The sequence below is a fragment of the Mastomys coucha genome, unplaced genomic scaffold (genome assembly GCF_008632895.1).
Source record: "Mastomys coucha isolate ucsf_1 unplaced genomic scaffold, UCSF_Mcou_1 pScaffold23, whole genome shotgun sequence".
Lineage (NCBI taxonomy): Eukaryota > Metazoa > Chordata > Mammalia > Rodentia > Muridae > Mastomys > Mastomys coucha.
This window is the reverse complement of record NW_022196906.1, coordinates 37,776,931-37,796,085: the sequence shown is the minus strand read 5'-3', so window position 1 is coordinate 37,796,085 and position 19,155 is coordinate 37,776,931. Positions and strand designations below refer to the sequence as shown.

The 19,155-nt window shown below is 50.5% G+C and overlaps 1 protein-coding gene across 1 annotated transcript in view; it reads right to left on the bottom strand.

The window, feature by feature from the left end:
• Nucleotides 1-12,005: 12,005 nt before the first annotated feature.
• Nucleotides 12,006-19,155, bottom strand: part of Nectin1 (nectin cell adhesion molecule 1) — a 63,186-nt gene continuing 56,036 nt past the window's right edge. The window contains exon 6 of the mRNA XM_031343024.1: nt 12,006-15,725. Coding sequence (XP_031198884.1) covers nt 15,181-15,725 — 545 coding nt within the window. The 3' untranslated portion in view covers nt 12,006-15,180. The remainder of the gene's footprint in view (nt 15,726-19,155) is intronic.

Below are 19,155 nucleotides of genomic sequence, written 5' to 3'. Positions count from 1 at the left end.
ATTTGATACCCATAAAGCTACATTCTGACTATGGTAACTGCTCACCTCTCTCGCCCTGTTAGCCCCTCCTTCTCCCTACAAGTTCCTTTCCACGTTCATGTCTCATGTAGCCCAGGCTGTCCTCCAATATATGATGTAGCTGAGCTGAGGATGGCCTTGAACTTGTGATTTTCCTGCCTCTGCTTCTCCAGCACTAGAACCTTGGGTTTAGTTGTGTACCATCATGTCCAGTTTACGCTGTGGTGGGGATTGAGCTGCAGACTTCGTGGCTAGACAATCACTCTACTAACTGTTATGTGTGCAAGAACCTCTACATATCTTTAGTCTTTATGGTGGTAGTGGCTAGCAAAGGGCAGGACTGCCAAGAGGTTAGAGTACATGGCCTTTGAGGCTGGTGTCAGAAGACCAGCTTCTAACTAGCTGATGCTATGACTTTGGGCAACTTTCTCTGTTCTTCCTTTTCCAGTGTCTCTGGGTGATGGTGGCAATACTACTGCCTCCCAGGGCTGATCCTGTTAAGTGTTCTGAGCAGGATCCCGTCCTTGGTGATGCTATAAGTCAAGCTGTCATTGAAGTATCTGGTCACTTTGTGATTTCAAATAGTATACACATGGAAGGCGTTCTTACCACATTTAGGTGTCCGGGCCACAGTTTCCTCATTTGGGGGTGGGAGAAATGATTGCTGAGGGCCCTACTTGTTCTAATGCTCTATACCATGTGCTCTCCATATCTGTGATCACCAATCTCTGAGGATATTTGGGAGGCTGGTGAGATGGCTCAATGGGGAGAGGTGCTTGTGCACATAGCCCAGTGACCTGAGTCTGCTGGATGGACTCCACATGGTGGAAGGAGACAACTGAGTCTTGCACACTGTCCTCTGACCTTCACACATGTGCTGCCATACCTCACCAATACAGACGTGAATGTAAACAACAAAGAAAATATTCAGAAATAATTATAGCTGAGTGCCATTGTTTGCAGCTGTAATCTCAACACTTAAAGGAACTAAGACAGGGAAGTTCCCTGCTGTGTAAGGGGTAGGGTTCTGAAGTCTGGGCTATGTGGTGAGACTCTGACTCAAAACAGAAAACAAGGCATCGGCTATGGTTTAGATCCGATGTGTCTCCCCCCCCCACCCCCCATGGACTTGTGTTAGAGATCTGGCTATTGAGAGGCCAGTGTACACTAACCTCACAAAGAGTTGATCTTTTGAGAAGTTCACAGTGATGGGCTGTCAGGAGCTGTGGTTTGGCTAGAGGAAGTGGGTCACTGGGCTATGCTCTGGAAAGGTACACTGTGACCTCCCCAGCTTCCTGACTGTAAGGAAGTGGCTTTCCTCCACCATGTGGTGTTTGGTCCTTCTGATGGCCTAGAGACAGAGCAGGTGAAAGTCTGAAACCGAGAGCCACAGAAACCTTTCTTCCATCACACTTCTCTCAGGTATTTTGACACAGAGGTGGAAAACTAAGACGACCTCTATACTGAACACATGCAGACTCTTCCTTGTTATTATTCTTGAAACGATGCACCATGACAACTCTTTACCTGTCACCCAACCATAATCATTGTTACAAGTACTTGAAAGATGTCTTGTTTTGTTTTGTTTTGTTTTTCTGAGACAGGGTTTCTCTGTGTAGGACTGGCTGTCCTGGAACTCACCAGGCTGGCCTCAAACTCAGAAATCTGCCTGCCTCTGCCTCCCAAGTGCTGGGATTAAAGGCGTGCACCACCACTGCCCAGCTTGAAAGATGTCTTGAGGTATGAAGGAAGGGGATTGTGTGGGCTCTGTGTGAATGCTGCACCATTTTATACAGGAGGCTAGAACATCTGTGGACTTGGTTATATGGAAGCCCTGGATCTGATCCTCTAATGAGATCAAGAAATGGCTGTCTTCTAAAAGCTAGACGATAGATCTTTTGCTGGGGATTGTCATGTGTTGAGCTGCGAGGACAAAGGAATAGGGCACATGGCAGAACATCAGCCGCTTAGGCTTTGGGACTAACCTCTGCCCTCTGAGAACGGCTGCGGGGAGCCTTCCTAGTTAGTTGGGTTCTGATGCTTCTTTATCCTGGAGCTTCCAGAAAAGCCAATATCAATCAGCTGAGTGTGTCTCCCAGAAGAATTTCATGAAAGGGAATCCACTTTTCATTACTTAAACCCGGTCTCTCCTCCAGTAAAGAGAGAAGAAACCTCTGGGGACAGAGTAAAGTCACAATCTCCTTGGGGATCTGTCTTTGCCTCCACTATGGCACAGGAAACTGGGCCTGCTGTAGCCTTCCCTGTAAGGAGGGCTTCTCTGGTCATCTTGTCATGGAGGGGGCTTGGATAATTTTTGTTACCAGAGAAAATGCTTCACTTCTCTGTAGTAGACGACAAGTGTGTATGTGTGTGTATGTGTGCACACGTGTGCATGTGTTGTGTGTGTGTGTGTGTGTGTGTGTGTGTGTGCAGAGAGCCACTGGTGAGGTGAGTCTAGCGGTGTGACTAGGCTGTCCCTTCCCTATACTGCAGCTGCAGACCAGATTCCTCTGTAAGCCTCTGTCATCATCACCCCAGGCACCTGGCCTCAGCATCCACTGCAGTGGATGCTGAGGGCATAGAGTAGGGCGTGGTGATTCATCACTGTGAAGTTTTGAGGAGCTTGGGAACTTGCTGCCCTGCCCCTGAAGCTTTGTCTCCAGAAGCACCTCAGGGGAAGCCACCATGCTCCCATGTCCGCAGCTCTTTGTGCCACATGCAAAGAGGGACGGTGTCCTGTTAATTTCTGTTGTGGAATCAGAGCTTACTTGGTAGACCTGGCAGAGTAGGGAGGAGAGCCCAGCCCTCTCCAGGGCTTTCCCTGCCTGTTGCCTGGGGTCCAGTTCTAACCAGTGCTCTTCCCCTGCAGCTCCTGATAGTCATTTGGAGAAGAAATGTGAGGTGTGCTCTGTCTACTGCCTTCCTTTTGCTACCCCCCCACCCCCAGCAACTCTGAGTTCTTTAAGAGTCGACCACAAGGGAAGGGGATGGAAGAAGGTTTCTGAGTACACGCCACATTTTGTGGCCAAGGTGGCACCATTAACACCTTAAGCCATCCAGCCACTCCAGCTATCAGGTTCTTTACTGTTGGAGTTGTTTCCTTGCTTCTCAGGGACAGCCCCTCCCCCAGGGTACTAGTCATCCGTCCTCCCCCCACCCTTTCTTGCTCTCTCCATCCTTCTCTGGCTCCCAGTACTTCCTATGCCCCTAAGAATACAGGTACCAACCTCTCCTTTGAAACCCCAAATCACTAATAGTCATGAAAAAAAAAAAAAACACTCAAAACATCACTAGTCCTCAGAAAAATGCAAATTAAAGCCACAATAAGACAACACTAGGTCCTTGTGATGACTAAAAGTGAAAAGAGATGATAGCAAGTGTGCAAGGCAGTAGAGCCACTGGACCACATGATGATGCCAGGACTTCCCCTTAGACAAACCCATCTGTGTCTGTCTCCAATGCACTCTCAGGTGGGTGCCAGCAGACATAATAGTGCCAGGCTCCATGGTTAGATACAAGGTGTATAGTAACTGAGTGTGTGGTTATCTCAGACAGGTACCCCTGTCCACAGAATAAATACACTGTAGCCTGCACGTGCGCGCGCGCGCGCGCGCGCACACACACACACACACAATGTCATAATACATAAAGAGGAAACAAACACCAGAAGATTCCTGAAAGCTACCCTCGGCCCCGTCACACATGCCACAGTACATGCACATATGTGTGTCTACACACACACACACACACACACTAATAGTAGTAGTAGTAGTAGTAGTAATAAAATGAATCTTTGAAAACATTAAGAAAAGGTGTGACCCATGGCTCCAGAAGAGGGTCTTGCCTGGAGATGTGGTGTGTGAGCCTCTGCCTTAATGGGGAGCATGCATGTGCATGTGGAGCCTGACAGATGGTCTGAGCACTTTACCCTTGGCAAATGCAGAAGTTTAAAAGTTACAGCTGACTAACTCTTACACAGGAGTTCTGATAAAGTGAAACAGACTGAAGTTGAGACCTATTCTCTTGCTCTCCTGGGATGTTCCGAATTCCTATTTCTTTTTTAATTAATTATTTTTGCAGTGTTGGAGATCAAACCCAAGGCTTTCTGCATGCTAGGCAAGGGCTCCATCATGAGCTACAGCCCTAGGTCCCCACTTTTTTTTGAGACAGTGATTCTCTGTGTAGCCCTGGCTGTCCTGGTACCCACTCTGTAGACCAGGCTGGCCTCACACTCAGAAATCCACCTGCCTCTGCCTTCCAAGTGCTGGGATTAAAGGCGTGCGCCACCACCGCCCGACCCAGGTCCCCACTTCTACAGATGAAACTTTGGAGGGCAGAAGTCTTTGCTCAAGTAAATGTAGTGTTTTGTTTCTGTAGTTAGTCCCAGCCCCCCCACTAAGGAAGGTGGAGCAGTGTGGAGATTGTAGCCTTGACTACATATGTCAGCTTCTGCACCCAGCTGGAAGCTGGGATGCAAATGCCAAGAGGGTGGTGGTCACCATGGCTTGTACTGTGCAGAGTACAGTACACATAATCACCCATGATATGATGAGTGTCCTAATAGCTAATGTCCTAATTAGGGAGACAAATAGAGCTAAAAGTTATGGTAAGAAATGATATTATCTTGGCTAAGCCTGACTGAACAACCCATCTGACCAGGGATATATGTTGAATGCTTGAAAAGGAGAATGTTTTCATTTGATCTACACAGCCACCGCCTGTGGTGGATACCACCCAGATTGGCTCTCCAAACAGCTAGCTCTATGAACCATCTTTAGTCATCCCAGCAGCTTGTTGACCTAGATTGAGACAAAGCTCAAGGACAGCTAGCAGTGTGCCTCGGTCCATACTGCTGACACTTGGTGGATAAAGGGTTGAATTCTGTCTGCTTCTTTTTGCCACCTTTTGCACACGTTCACAGTGAGCATGTGTGGCGATCAGAACCGATGATCGAATCACCTTCCAGAAGATGGCAACAGGCTGAAGTGCTGACCCTGATCATTGAAATAAAATGTATCAGAGCCACATGAAAGCTACCACAGGTGATGCAGATAGGCAGCCCTGGTATAGGGCAAGGGAGACCATGTTAGAGAAGCACACATGAAGATTCATCTGTCTGTCTGTCCATTCATCTACCCAGCCATCCGTCCATCATTGTTTTTCTCCCTGTCTACTTACCTAATCCATCCATTTACCCATCCACTGCTCTTCTTTCCTCCCTACCTGTTGGGGGAGGGTTTTGCGCGTTGTGCATTCAGATGCTGTTTATCATGCCCAGAAATCTTGTTGAGGTCTGACATTGGCACTGTCAAGCATCTCCTGTCTCTCAGCGTTGTGTAAAAATAGTTTCCCATCACTTCTGATTGGTTAGTAAAGAGCTGATCTGCCAACAGCTAGGCAGGAGAGGAGGGAGGACTTTCAATCCCAGTGAGAGGGTCTCTTTGTAGGTGCCAGGGAAAGAGGCAATTCTCCATGAGGTCCCCAGGGAGAGTCACTGTGAGGGGACAGATGGAGCAGGAGCAGCCAGGAGGAGACTATCATGCAGGCAATGAGGCACGTGGCTGGGTGGACAGCAGCATGGTCGGGCTAGGGTGGATGAGAACCCTGTCTAGCCACAGTGCAAGAAGCTCATTAGTAAATATACCAGGTCTCAATGTCGTTGTTTCAGAGTAAGGGTGGGCATAGAATAGCCCGGAATTTTACACCCACCCATACATTTGCTCACTTATCCTAACCATCCTTTTGTCTGCCCCGTCTACCCATCTGTCCCATCCACCCTTCCTCTGCTCTCACCTGTCTGTCTACATATATATCCATCTACCCTTCTAATCTTCATTCTCTCGCTCTGCCCCTTCACTCCCTTCTTCCCTTCCTCCCAATCTTCCTCCTTCCCACTCCTCCATCTACTCAGAAACTCAACCACCAGGACTGAGCCTTTCTATGCCCCATGACATCGCTATGAACTCAGTTGCTTTGGCTGTGCCCACCGCACAAGAGTGGGTAGGTCAGCATCAGAGAGGACACACAATTTCCCACCCCTGCACTGTCATCTCATCCGGGTCACACAGTTGCAGGTGAACAATATTTCATCTGTGCCCATGAGGACGAGAGGGAGGTGGAGTTTTGTTCTCCCTAGAAACACTGGAATAACTGGGGCTTGTCAAGAATTGACTTTATATATATATATTTGGAGTGATTTCAGGTTCACAGTAAGACTGAATGGAAGGCTTAGAGATTTCAGAGACCCCTGCCCTTATGTACAAACAGCCTTCCACACTCAGCAGTCCCATGGTGGATGAACCCACACTGACACCTCATTGTCACTGCAGTCCAGAGGGGACCAGGGCTGGGAGATGCCAGCTTGAGTGTTGGCTCTGTACTGGCCTCGAGATCGTGCTTTCCCAGAGTTGCTGACCAATTGCCCAGCCTTGCCTGACTCCCAAGGGGAGATGCCTCACTGCTGTGGGGCTCGGTGGTCTGATGATTACTGTTCAGGTCAGGGATAAGCATTTGGGTAAAACAATTTTGTAATATCCAAAGGGCTATCCTAGGAGGCAGGCTGAGTTATTATTCTGTGTGTCCAGATCAGTGAGTGAGACTTGGGGAGGGAATTTTTTTTCTGCAAGTCAGAACAGCCCTGGGTAAGGCAGGGTTACCCATAAGCTAAGAGAGGTAACCATTGGATGCTTGGGAATAGCCCTGACCTGCCTTTGGAATGGTTGGCCTGTATGACCCAAAGGTCTCTTTTGACTGTCTCTTTTATAAATTCAGTTTGTCTTCAATTCAACTGAGCACCTACTGTATATCCCTTTTTGCTTAGCACTGGGGATGAGGTAGACAACTTCTCCATCTCCTGTGTCTACAGTCCGGTGAGGAAGGCAACTTGTGTGACTCCATTACTTATTGCTGCTCTGCTTGCAGATTATGGGATTCTCCTGAGGCTGAGGGACCTACGGAGGTTGTAACATTCAAAAGAGCTTATGTGCTGGGCTAGTTTTATGTCAATTTGACACAAGCTAGAGTCATTTGGGAAGAAGAAATCTCAATTAAGAATATGCACCCATCAGATTGGCCTGTGGACAGCACTGTGGTGCATTTTCTTAATCAGTGATTGAGGTCAGAAGGCTGGCCTGTTGTGAGTGGTTCACCCATGGGTGGGTGGTCCTGGGATATTAAGAAAGCAGGCTGAGCAAGACTTGAAGAACAAGTCAGAAAGTAGCATTCCTTCATGGCTTCTGCTTCAGTTCCTGCCTCCAGGTTCCTGCCTAAGTTCTTGTCTTGACGTCTTAGCTGATGGACTGAGATGTGGATGTATGGATGAATAAACACTTTCCTCCTCAAGTTGCATTAGGACCTGGTGTTTTACCTCAACATTAGAAAGAAAGCTAACCAAGATAGGCTAGCTCCTCCGGTTGAGAGGAAATTGAGATGGTCAGGGGACCTGCTGATGTCTGAATCAGCCATCCTCTCTAAGGTTTTCATTCATTGTGGAATATATGTCTTTTTGGGACCTTTGAGCTGGTTTTTAGGCAGGGAAAATGGCAGAAAGAGTAATAAGAATTGCTACCTTCCCCTTTTCTATCATGCAGGCCCTTTCTTATTCCCTAACTGGGCCCCAAGGGAACTGTTAATTTCCTTCTTGAAGCATATTCAAACCCCATGGGCCCAGAATCTTCATTCACAGAGGGCCTATGGAACCTCCTTTCTCTTCTGGAAAGTGCCCAGAGCCCCACATCCAGGAGTGGTGTAGCAACAGAATACCTGCTTACAGCTATGGCTGGCCCTCTGCTTGTCTCCAGGTGGTGGTCTCTGTGACAGGCATTCATCATGCAGGACATTATGTCTTGGAGGGTGGTGATGACGGGGTTAATAATGATAATAAATGGTATATTTGGTACCTAAGTCCTATTTGCACTAATTTCCCATGCCACCCAACTACTCATCTACTTTGTTTGCTGTTCAAGATACTACATGTTCTCTCTCTCTCTCTCTCTCTCACACACACACACACACACACACACACACACACACACACCACGTGCACACACACTAGGGTATTGCTTTCTATCCAAGGCTTGCCTTGAACTCAAAATCCTACCCTAGCTTCCTGCTTTCTAGGATTACAGACTTACAGACAAGCATCATCATGCTTAGTCATGCTCCTATCTCAGGACCCTCCTCTTCTTCATGATTGACACCTGAGAACTTCCACAACTTCATGTTGGAGGCTTTGGATCTCACTGTCTTTTAAACTGTCAGGGGGTTGCATGTTAAAAGCTCCCAAGCTCCAAGGTTCTACCTATATCTGCCTGGGGCAAGGCTTGGAGTTTTAAAACCTCAACTGTAAGGGTTAATCTTAATTGTCAACTTGATAAGATTTAGAATCACTATGGAACGCATCTCTTGGAGTACCTCTGAGAGATTATCTAGATTAAGTTAATTGAGTCGGGAGGATCCATCCTAAATGTAGGCAGCACCATTCCCTAAGCTCAGGTTGCCGACCAAATAAAAAAAGAACTGAACATGAGCACTCATTCCCTCTTGCTTCCTGACTGTGGATACAATGTCATCATCCCTCAAGCTCCTGACGCTCTGACTCCTTCAACAAGGTGGACCACACTGTCAGACAGTGAATCAGAATAAACTCTTCCTTAAATTGCTTTGGTCAGCTATTTTGTCATAGCAACAAGGCAAGTAATTGATCCATTGGGTGATTCTGGATTAAGTAATCTGTGCTCAGTGGAGCTCATGGTATACATAGAAGGTGCTATTGTGTTGGTTCTCAAGGCAGACAGACCAACTCCTGTGCTGGTTTTAGCCTGGAGTTCAGGGTGAGCTGGATATGATGAGGCTAGAGATGGGGTGGCATAGGAGGTGGGGAGTGTGTGTGTGTGTTTGTGTACTTGGAAAGGAGTGGTTGTTAGAGAGAGAAAAAGAGGGGTCAATGCCTCTGACTGTCATCTAGGAGTTGGCACAGATGAGGAGTAAGAAAGCAGCCTCCTAAAGACCTGGGCCTGGCCGTCATCAAGCTTCTTGACCGGGGGAGAATATAATAGGGCTTGAGGACTATAAAAGTTAGCACTAAGGTCAAACCTGAGGACCGTTCCCTAGAAGCTGCTGGCCATGGAGGCAGGTACAGTTGTTTCCAGAAGCAGAGTCCAGCTGGTGCTTACTCCAGCCACCAGAGGCCTTCTTCCACCCTCTCACCATCCACGTCCCTTTCATTGTGTGTGTGTGTGTGTGTGTGTGTGTGTGTGTGTGTATGCATGTATGTTATTTATGGCATGGCTTTCTCTGTGTAGACCAGGCTGGCCTTGAACTCAAGAGATCTACATGCCTCTGTCTCCCAAGTGCTGGGATTAAAGGTATGTGCCACCATTGCCTGGCCCTCTCATTATTTTAAACCATCCATTGACATCTTTCCCAGGAAGTCTTCCTCAATGAGTCTAATGTGACGGGCACCTCTACTCAATGTTCAATGTAGCACCCGCATGCCCACATCATGGTCCATTGGGGGGCTTGCATTGCTTTTTGGTCAACAGAAACTTGTTTTCTCTTCTCCAGTTTCTTGACACCCCACTTCCCATTCCCCACTCTCAGAGGTGGCCCTGCCCATGAGTGAGCTCAGCATACACTTACAGGGGATGTCTGGGTTCATCCCTGGTTTCCTCTCTAGACTTCAGCTCTCTACACAGAGTGAGGCAGGTGGACTAGCAACATGTAGCAGCATGAGTTGGAACAAATAATGTAAGATGTTAAGGTCTGCCATCTGCCCAGAGTACTTGTGACCCACCAACATCTGCACAATCCCTATGTATTCAAGGTCAAGGTAGAAGGTCATGCCACATCCTCTCAAACAAAATTGGTAATTCTCATCCTATGCAGCCATAACCCTTTACTAGAAGGCGAATGACTAATTTGGAACCTAGGGTCCTTGGTGCTCTGAATTTTTGGAGTGGGGATATATCAGACTAGCATAGTGACCGGGCCTCCGGTGACCCAAAATGTGAAAGACTGTGTGATTAAATATGAGAATCCTGAAGGTCAAGTTTATTCCCTTAGTCATCTGAAACAGGAGATTGGCTCAGAGAATGGTTTGCCACTGACATTGGGCAATGGTGGCATGCAGGAAGCATACTTTGCCCTACGCAGGCAGGGGCTGCCTCAGGCCATCCAGCTTTAGGTTCCCTGCTCTCTGTCTGGGGCACTGGCCAAAGATTTTGGGTTTAGACAGAAGGAGGACCCATGGTCTAACTAACTAGCATGAAGTTTCTCCTAAGCCCTTACTCAGCGAGGAAGCTGAGTGTGGATGCTGCTCTCTTCAGTTAGACATCAGGCTCCAGGTCTGGGGAAGGCCTGGTCTGGCTTCTCCAGGGCCAAGCTCCACCCACAGAGGCTGTGTCTGAGACTAATTGGCTTGCCCTCCTTCTTCGGAGCTGGAGAAAGTCTTGGCTAATTTGCCGGAACGCTCCAGTTAAATGCCAATTAGGATGTTCTGTCCACTGCTCTCTTCCAATATATTAATAATGTAATTAAGCATTTATTGCTCACACAAATTAAAAATTAACTTAAACAGACAGCCTGAAAAACTGAGGAAATAAACTCTCAGACAACCAATTTGCATCCCATTCGAATAGCAACACCCTAAACACAGCTCTGTCCTGGGCTCCTTGGTTTAGCCTTCCAGTGAGGGGCTCAGCCAGCTGCAGACAGCTGTGGACTCCGCCTTTTCCACTACTGCCCAAGTCTTAGGTGTGGAGGAGGTGGCCTTGTTCCCACGTGGGCCTGAGATCTTTCTGCTAAGCAGCCCCCTTGGCTTCTGTGGTCCCTGCCCCTCACCCCATCCCCACTCCCAGGAGTCCAAGGCTCTATGGTGTGGATCTTAGTGAAAGGAGATGCCACCAGGGGTGGGTAGGAGGGGGCAGCCCCTGAAGCCCCTGCCCTCCCACCCTCGGGGTTGATTTGTCCTGCATTCCAGCCCAGAAGATGGGAAGCAGATGGTGCTGGCATGGGGGCTGGAGTGGGGGGAGGAGGAAGAGGAGGAGGACAAGGAGGAGGAGGAGGAGGAGGGAATGGAAGGTCAAGAAGAACTCCTCCCAACCAGCCTCCCAACCAGCCTCCTGGGAGAAAAGGGGTAAGGCTAGGACCAGGGAGAGCTGCTAGGAGGCAGGGCTGTCCTCAGAATAGAAGAGGAAAGGCTAGAGCGCCCCTCTTCTGTCTCCAGGGATCTAACACAGCAGGTGCTCCACTGTGGGGCTTCTCAGAGCCACAGGGGACCTGGTGGGGAGGAACAGGACTCTAAGGAAGTGGGCATAGAGGAGAGCAACCTGGGGAGGGTTGGTGACTGACACAAGAGCTCTGGAACAGGGGCTGCCTGTGACTCCAGCCAGAGCAGGCCTTCCTCAGCTGTGTATTTCTGTCATGCATTTCTTGCCCCGCCCCCATGCCTTGGCCCTGGCCAGCAGATGCCATCCATCCATCCCCGTGCGCTGCGCAGCTCACATCTTCTCGGATGGCTCCATTGCAGCCTCCAAGGACTCAACGATGCCCTCAAGGTGGCCATGTGGCCCCTCCATGAGTCCCTACCATAGAGTCAGGTACTCTGGTTATCTATCTATGGTATTCCCTTTGTCTTCCCCACTGTCCGGCTGTGTCTCCTTCTCTTGCTCTCACACCACTGCATCGACAAGAGGCACTTGGGCTTGTTTTAAACACTTTATTTATAAAAAAGTACATTTTTTTTCCTCAGTACATTTTCAACCCATCTTTTTTTTTTTAATACAAGTAAAAGGGGGTGGGGCAACCCCTCCCCCCTCCAGGTCAGGACCAGGAGAAACCGCTGGGCTGTCCCCAGGACCAAAAGAGGAAAACAGTGACATAGAAACTGAAGCAAAGGAAGCTTTGTCACACTCGGGCGAGGGTGGCAGCTTCTCCTGGATTTTGTTTCCATTTGTTAAAAAAAAAAAAAAAAGTCACCCCCTCACCCGCAGCCCAGTCCTCAAAGCTGGGGTCAGAAAGCAGCAGCAGTGAGGCTGGTTCGTCACCTCTGGGAATCTCTGGCCCATGTCAGCTTGAGCCATCTGCCCCCACCAGGAGAGGGTGTCGGTTGGCAGTTAGGCGTGGGGAAGTCTCTACCTGGACCCCCAGAGGCCTGGGAGCACCCCCGTCCTCCCAGGAAAGGGAATGCAGTGTCTGCTGGGCTCAGAGGGGTGGCCTCACCCACCTGACATGACTCCTGATTCTCCCACCACGAGGATGGCAGGAAGGTTATTGCACCAGTGACTGGGGCATGCTGGGGTGGCTGGCAGAGGGTGTGCCTTCCCAGGGCTTGGGGCCCGAGCATTAGTACCGGTTTCTTGTTCCTTATGTGTGTACTTGCACACACACACACACACACACACACACACACACACACACACACACGCCTGTGCTTGGTCTGTGGAAGGCGTGTGTCGGTGTGCTGGGCATGTGTTCACTGATTGTGTGTTGCTGTTTTTCAGGTCCTTCTGGGAAAAGAGACTCAGAGGGTTGTTGCACACCAGAACGATACCAAAATCTGTAGGGAAACCGGGGTCCAGGAGCAGTGGAGGGACAGGAGGGAGAGGGCAGCTAGGGACGACATCCAGAGGGGTCTGGGCAGGTAACACACCAAGTTTACTCTCCGCAGTCTTGCAGCTCAGCTGTGTCGGGGACATGAAGCAGAATGCCCTCTGCTCTGTCACACTGTCAATTGGCTGTGTCCACTGTCCCACAAACACAGGGCAAAACAAAGCCCCTCCTCCTTGGGCCCAGCTACTGACCCCTGACTCATGTCTCAGCCCAGGTGGTGGCTGCCTGGAAGCACTCAGTGCCACAGCTGGGGTTCCTAGATCCTGCTGCATGGACCCAATAAATTGTGCTTTGCTTGGGGGAAAGGCGTGCGGGTCTGTAAAGGGAGCTCGGGTGCTTTGTCCAGGTCCAGGGCCTCCTCAGTCCATCACAAGACAAGAAATAGGGGATGACCGTGAAAGGTGAGAGAGACATGGGAGGGTGAGTCTTTCAGTCTTATGGCTCCATAGGGACAGAAATGCCCCTATGGGGCAATCAAGGCTCTGCCTCCTGCCTTAGGGGTGGGGGAAGGGGACCAAGCAGAGGGACAGAGTGGCATGAGGAGCAGGACGAGCCATGACATAGGGAGGACACTAATACTTCTGGGAGAAGCAGCCCAGCTCCTCCATCTTCCTGGGGCTAGAAAAGCCCCAGAAGTTTCTTCCCCAAACTTCACCCCATCCAGTGTCCCCAATGTCAAGAGGGGAGAGCCGCCCCAGGGCTGGCATGGCTTCAGACTTCTGCTACATGGCTACTGGGCGGCCTGGGCTAGGACTAGGGTAGTGAGGGCCTGGCAGAAGGACCCCAGCTGGTGGGCTGAGGGCTGCCAGAGATGGCGCTTGGACTGGGAATTCAGTAGCAGCACCAGGGAGGAGTGGGGTGAGGGCTAGGGCTCCCTTAGGAAGCCTATGGCAGGGTGGGTCAGTGCCCGTGGGGCACAGGATAGTCTGCCTCCCTCTCCCCAACATTTGCGATCCCTCAGCGAGTGTCACCTTGGGCTGAGTTAGCTGAAATTCTGACAGGCAAGCCCTAGGCATGCCCATTTAGAATGAGGGTAATCTAGGGGCACAGATGGAGAAACTGAGGCACTTTGAGCTTGGGGACAGAGGGCTGGGAGGTACCTTTCTCAACTCAAGGGAGGCCTAGCCCCAAAAGGCTGATGAAGCCAGAATCCCATTCAAAGATGGAGTGTGCATGCAAAGGAAGGCTCTTCCACACAGCCTGTCTGTCTTGTCAGCCTGGCACCAGGAGAAACCCAGCAGGGATCAGACTGTGGATAAGCAGCAGGTTCCCCAGTGCCCCTGCACTTTCTTTGAGACCGGAGACATCTAGGCCAGTCTTCCCGTATGAGACGTTAGCAGTCTACCAGATTGTGTTTGCAGAACTTCCACAAAGCAGCCTTCTCCATATCAATATTTCTGGGCCTCGAATTCCTTCCTGGGATCCCAGCCCTGACTTTCCAGAAGAGTCAAGTGTTGCTAGCACTTGACAGATAAGGAGAAATCTGAGAAACGTGTACATTGCCAGGAAAGGTTGGAGCTACACTGAAATCTTAGAGTGGCTTTGTGGGGAGGGGGCTCATCTTAGCTGACTCTGGATGCTTCTGTGGGCTGATCCCTTCCTGAGCTGGGAACGGGTAAGAGGTGGAGCAGAGGGTTGGGTTTCGGGCAGTGTTCAGCCTGGGCAGGGTGTGAGAGATTGGCATCAGCCCAGGCATGTGTGCATGGATATGTGTACATGGATATATATATGTGCATGTGTTGGCAGAGGCAAATAGGAACTGTGGGTAGAGTCCACCTGGGGTCACCCACTGTATAGAGAACGGACTGGGGGTAACAGAGGGGAGTATATGAGAGCTAGGCCAGCTCCATTTTAGGGGGCCAGAAGGAAAAAAAAGGAAAACATAAAACCACCTTCACTAGGAAAACATACTGCCCAGGACCCCAGCAGGACCCTCAGCTCCATTATTTCACACACAAGACTCCCCTGGGTACCATAGAGAACTCCTCTAAAACCTCTTAGGTGCACTGGCTGCATCAGCTTAGTAGGGGACATTGGGTTACGTCTCTCTGGGAAGAGGAGCAGCATATGGGGTGGGGGTGAGGGTGCTCCTCATCTTGAAGCTCCCTTTGCCCTCCATTCGAACAAAGAGAACACAAACAAATTCCAGTGTTGGGGGGTGGGGGTGGGAGAGGACTGACTCCCCAAACCCTGGAGGGATGCCCAAGTACACAAGACAAGAACAGGGCTCCCTACACATAGGGCAGTGGAAGGGGTCCTTAAAGGAAAGATACAGCAACACCAAAGCCACGGTCGAACACAACACCATTGGGAAGGGTGGGTGAGGAAGTAAATAAAAAAAAAAAAAAAAAAAAAAAAAAAAAAAAAAAAAAAACGAAGCCAAGTGGGGTCTGCCCTGAGCTCCCCTGGCTCCCCAGGAGTTTGGGGCTGGTTTAGGGCAGCTGGTCAAGTCTCTGTGGAGCTCCTGGGGCAGTGGGTTGTGGGAGTGGGCAGGGGGCGTGCGGGTAGGGGCCGGGGAGAAGTGGGCACAGACAGAGGCTCCAGAAGGCAGGGCTACACATACCACTCTTTCTTGGAAATGAAAGATCCGTCGTTCTGAGAAACCATGTTCTCAGCCAAGTCCAGCTGTTCAGGGTCGTACTGGTAGCCCAGAGTCCGGTCCCCATAGCCGTCCTGACGGGCCTCAGCCTCATCCACAGTGAAGTAGGGCCGTTTGGCGTCCTCGTCATATTTGGGGTGGGGGCCACCCACCTTGCGTTCACCTCCTCCACCGCCCTCCTCCTCCTCTTCCTCTTCATAGCTACTCCCGCCCAAGGGACCGGCCTTCTTTTCATCATCCGAGTCATCCGGGTACTGCAGGTTCTGTGCCATGGGCGGGTGATGTTGGGGGATTCCTGCTTTGCTGTAGCCGTTGCCGTAAACGTGCTTCTTGGTGCTGTAGTCACCCTTGAAGGTATGCCGGCGCCTGCGCAGGGCCACTATGATCCCTCCAACCACAATCAGCACCAGCAGGACACTCCCTGCCACGCCCCCAATGATGGCTGTGGGCATCTGCCCCGCGCGCCGCCCATGTTCAGGAGTCGGGGTGTAGGGGAATTCTGGGTGAGGAAAAGAGATGGAGGGGATAGTGTCAGTGTCTGCTCTTCAGAAGTCAGCAGGGGTATAGGGAGGCAGGGGAGGGAAAAGCCCAGGACAGGATGTCCATACCCCAAGTTTGTACAGTTCTGATTTCCAGAGGCCCCTTAGCACCCCACTTTCCTGAGGTCAGCTGCAGCATTGGAAGCAAGGCAGGCAAGAGGAGAGAGGCAGCTGATGTACCCCAGAGCACCCAGCCTTCCATCCTGACCATCTGTGGAGGTGGCATTAGTTCTGTCCTATCCTATCATGGTGCAGAGGCACATCTGCGCGTACCCAAATGCGTGTCCCTCACGGTCACCACCCTCCAAGGTGGTCTGCTGTTCATTTCTATTCAGTGCAAGAGAGAGCTGGGGGGGCGGTTAACTTACCTAAAAGCCACTTCACCAATTAGAAATCATATTGCCTTTTTTTTTTTTTTTTGCATATAAACCCTATGCACTGGTGACAACCAGTGTCCCTTTGCCTGACAAGGGAGTAACCCAACACCAGGATCCTAGTAGGTATCCTAGACTAATTTCTTTGGCCCTCAGGACCAATAGAAAATAGGTTTCCCAGTTTTGGCTCAGTAGACACCCTGTGGGTACCAATTCCCTGCCAAAGTGCTACAAACAAGCGCTGTGACGTTTCTGGTCATGGTCTAGCCCCACAGGGCAAGGTGGAGGCCTGTTGGAATGGCCAGCTTGGGCTACAGGGTTGAAACACCCAAAGTGACGGACAGATTGTAGGCACAAAGCAGAGACAGGCAGAAAGGGGATACAGAGGACTACCTGCATACCACAGATCAGGAGCATACATACACGAGAGCATGTTCAATGGTGGCTTTGCCACAAGTGTGTGTGGAAGGATAGGCAGATAGTAAGGGCAGCCTCATCCAGGCATAATGGCTCATACTTATAACTTCAGGATGTGAGAGACTAAGGCAGGGGGATTGCTATAAGTTCAAGAGCAGTTTGGGCTATAGATCAAGACTGTCTAAAAGAAAAAAAGAAAAAGAAAAAATAAAGGAAAAAAGGAAAGTCAATAATACAGGATGGAAATGAAGAGGCAATAAAGGCAGAAAAAGACAAAAAGACAGAAGATGGAAGGAGGAGGTGGGTGACCTTTTTTCCAACCCTGTTGTCTCTTGCTCTCCGTCTCCTTCCAGGCCTGGGAGGTAGATGAGTGAATGTGAAGCCAGACCAGGCCAGGCCAGAGGCCAAGAGGTCCCAGGGCAGGACACAGGGAGACGGTTCCCAGCACTACCACAGGGTGGCACCGGAGACCATGACTGGCCTGGGTAAGGAGCTAGGGTGTAGACCCAGGGCAAGCCTGGAAGGCTGCTGTCCGGTCTGGCCCAGGAGAGGCAAGGCCAAGGTACTCTGTCTGGGCCCATGTGTCTGCTCCGGGGAGCCTGCTGCAGCCAGCTCACTCCCTGACTCAGCATCATTCACTCCATTGGAAGGAATCACACGTCTCCCATGGGCCCCGTTGTGAGTGTGTGGGGCGCTATTGGCAAGCAGGCAGGAGCAGGGTGGAGGTTCTGGATGGGGGAAGAGGCTTTCCTGTTGCTCAGGCTGGGAGGGCTAGTGAAAACACAGGGGCCTCAGAAGGGGACGGGGTGGGGGACACTTGCCTGAGGTCACATGGCTGAGCTGTGGCTGCCCAGAAGCTCCTGAGCCTGGAGCTGGCGGAGAGAAGCACAGCCTGAAGGATTCAGGTCCCTACTTGTCACCACTGTGTCCTCAGTGCAGGTCACAGCGTGCAGGTCCATTAAGTGTTTACTGATAGCTGGGAGCAGTCGCAAGCTCATCATGGTTTACTGGGCCCCATCTGTTCACTGTCCTTAGAAAGGAAGTCCCTTACTTTTCTGTATTCTCAGCCTGCCTCCCCAACTCCAGTCCACAGTCTTCCAGTCCTCTACACCTGCCTCTGTGTCTTTCTTTGCTTGGTTGGTTTGAAGACAAGGTCTTATTAGCCCAGGTTGGCTTTGAGCTTTCGATCTTCCTATCTCAGCCTCCTTCACCTGTCTACTTCCTTATTCAGTTAGCAAATACACCCTAACTATCTTTCTCCGCTTTTCTACGGAGCCAAAGGGCATGCCTGGGGTCCCTGCAGCAGGCAGACATGGAGGGAGCTGACAGTGAAGTACTCAGGGTATGGGAGAATAAGAACACTGAGGCATGCACTTCACAAAAGTTTCTTGGAGGGTAGACTTTGTCCAGCTTTGAAGGATGATGGTGTGGGCTCAGAGAGGCCAAGATAGTAACTGAGGCATCTAGACAGAAGGACCAGCCTGATGCTTCTGAACTGCTATGCTCCCCTCGCCTGCTGAGATGAGGAGCCCTGGGTCCTTGGCTTTTCCTTTCAATGTTCTGTAACCACCTGCGCTGTTGGGCTTGCTCCAGCTGCCCCTCTCCAGCTGTTCCTGCGGAGGCTTTATCTTTGGACCTACTGGCCTTGCTGTCTCTACTCAGGTCAGAGCTCTTCCCCATTCCAGGATGTAACTGTGACCCTCCTGGCTTCTCAAGCCACTTCAAGTACATGGCTCCCACTCAGGTGCAGAACTGTATCTCTGAAGGTCTCTGGGATAGTTTTTCCAAGCTGAACCTCCTGGAACCTTGAGCCCTTACTCAGAGGTCAGCCGAAACAACTGGACAAACACTTTGAGAAACACTGGCTTAGATGACACTAGAGCCCTTCCCCTTCCCCATATCCTGGAATACCCTGACTCTATAACAGTTGGGTTATAGAGCCAAGAAACCTCTGGGACCGCCAACTCAAATTCCCACCTGTTCCAACGTGGATGTCTGTCCTTTCTCTTTCTCTCCATTGACCGGGCTTCCCCTGGGCTCCCACTACTACCACCATTTGTCTACTCGGACTGAGTTCCTCTCTGAGTTTTGCTGTGGTAGAACATTTGTGGACCTCTCACTTTTACTGAGTCTCTACCCTCTTGGCTGCCCCACCCAGTCATCAGATTAACTCCCATTGGAAAGGCAAGACCACTCTGTCTCAAAGACCAGTAGTAAGTTCCCATTGCCTGCTGGTACTTAGAACCTGGCCTGCCAAGCTCCTATCATGCACCTTCATTGCTGACTGCTAGGATTTGGATGACTGTCCCCACCAAAGGCCCCGCTGCTAAAGGCTTGGTTGCTAGTTCGTGGCACTACTGGAAGGTGGTGGAACCTTTAGAGCTGTAAGAAGTCCAGTCACTGGGGGTGCATCCTTAAAAGGGCTATGGGGACCCTGTCTCTTGTCTGCTTGCTGGCTTCCACAGGGTGGACGAGTCATTCTACAGTCACATTTTTTTTCATGATGCACTCACTGCCTCGTCATAGAGCCTAAAGCAACAGGTCCATCAGTCATGGACTGCGACTTTTGAAACTGTGAGCTGGAGTGAGCTCCCCTCCC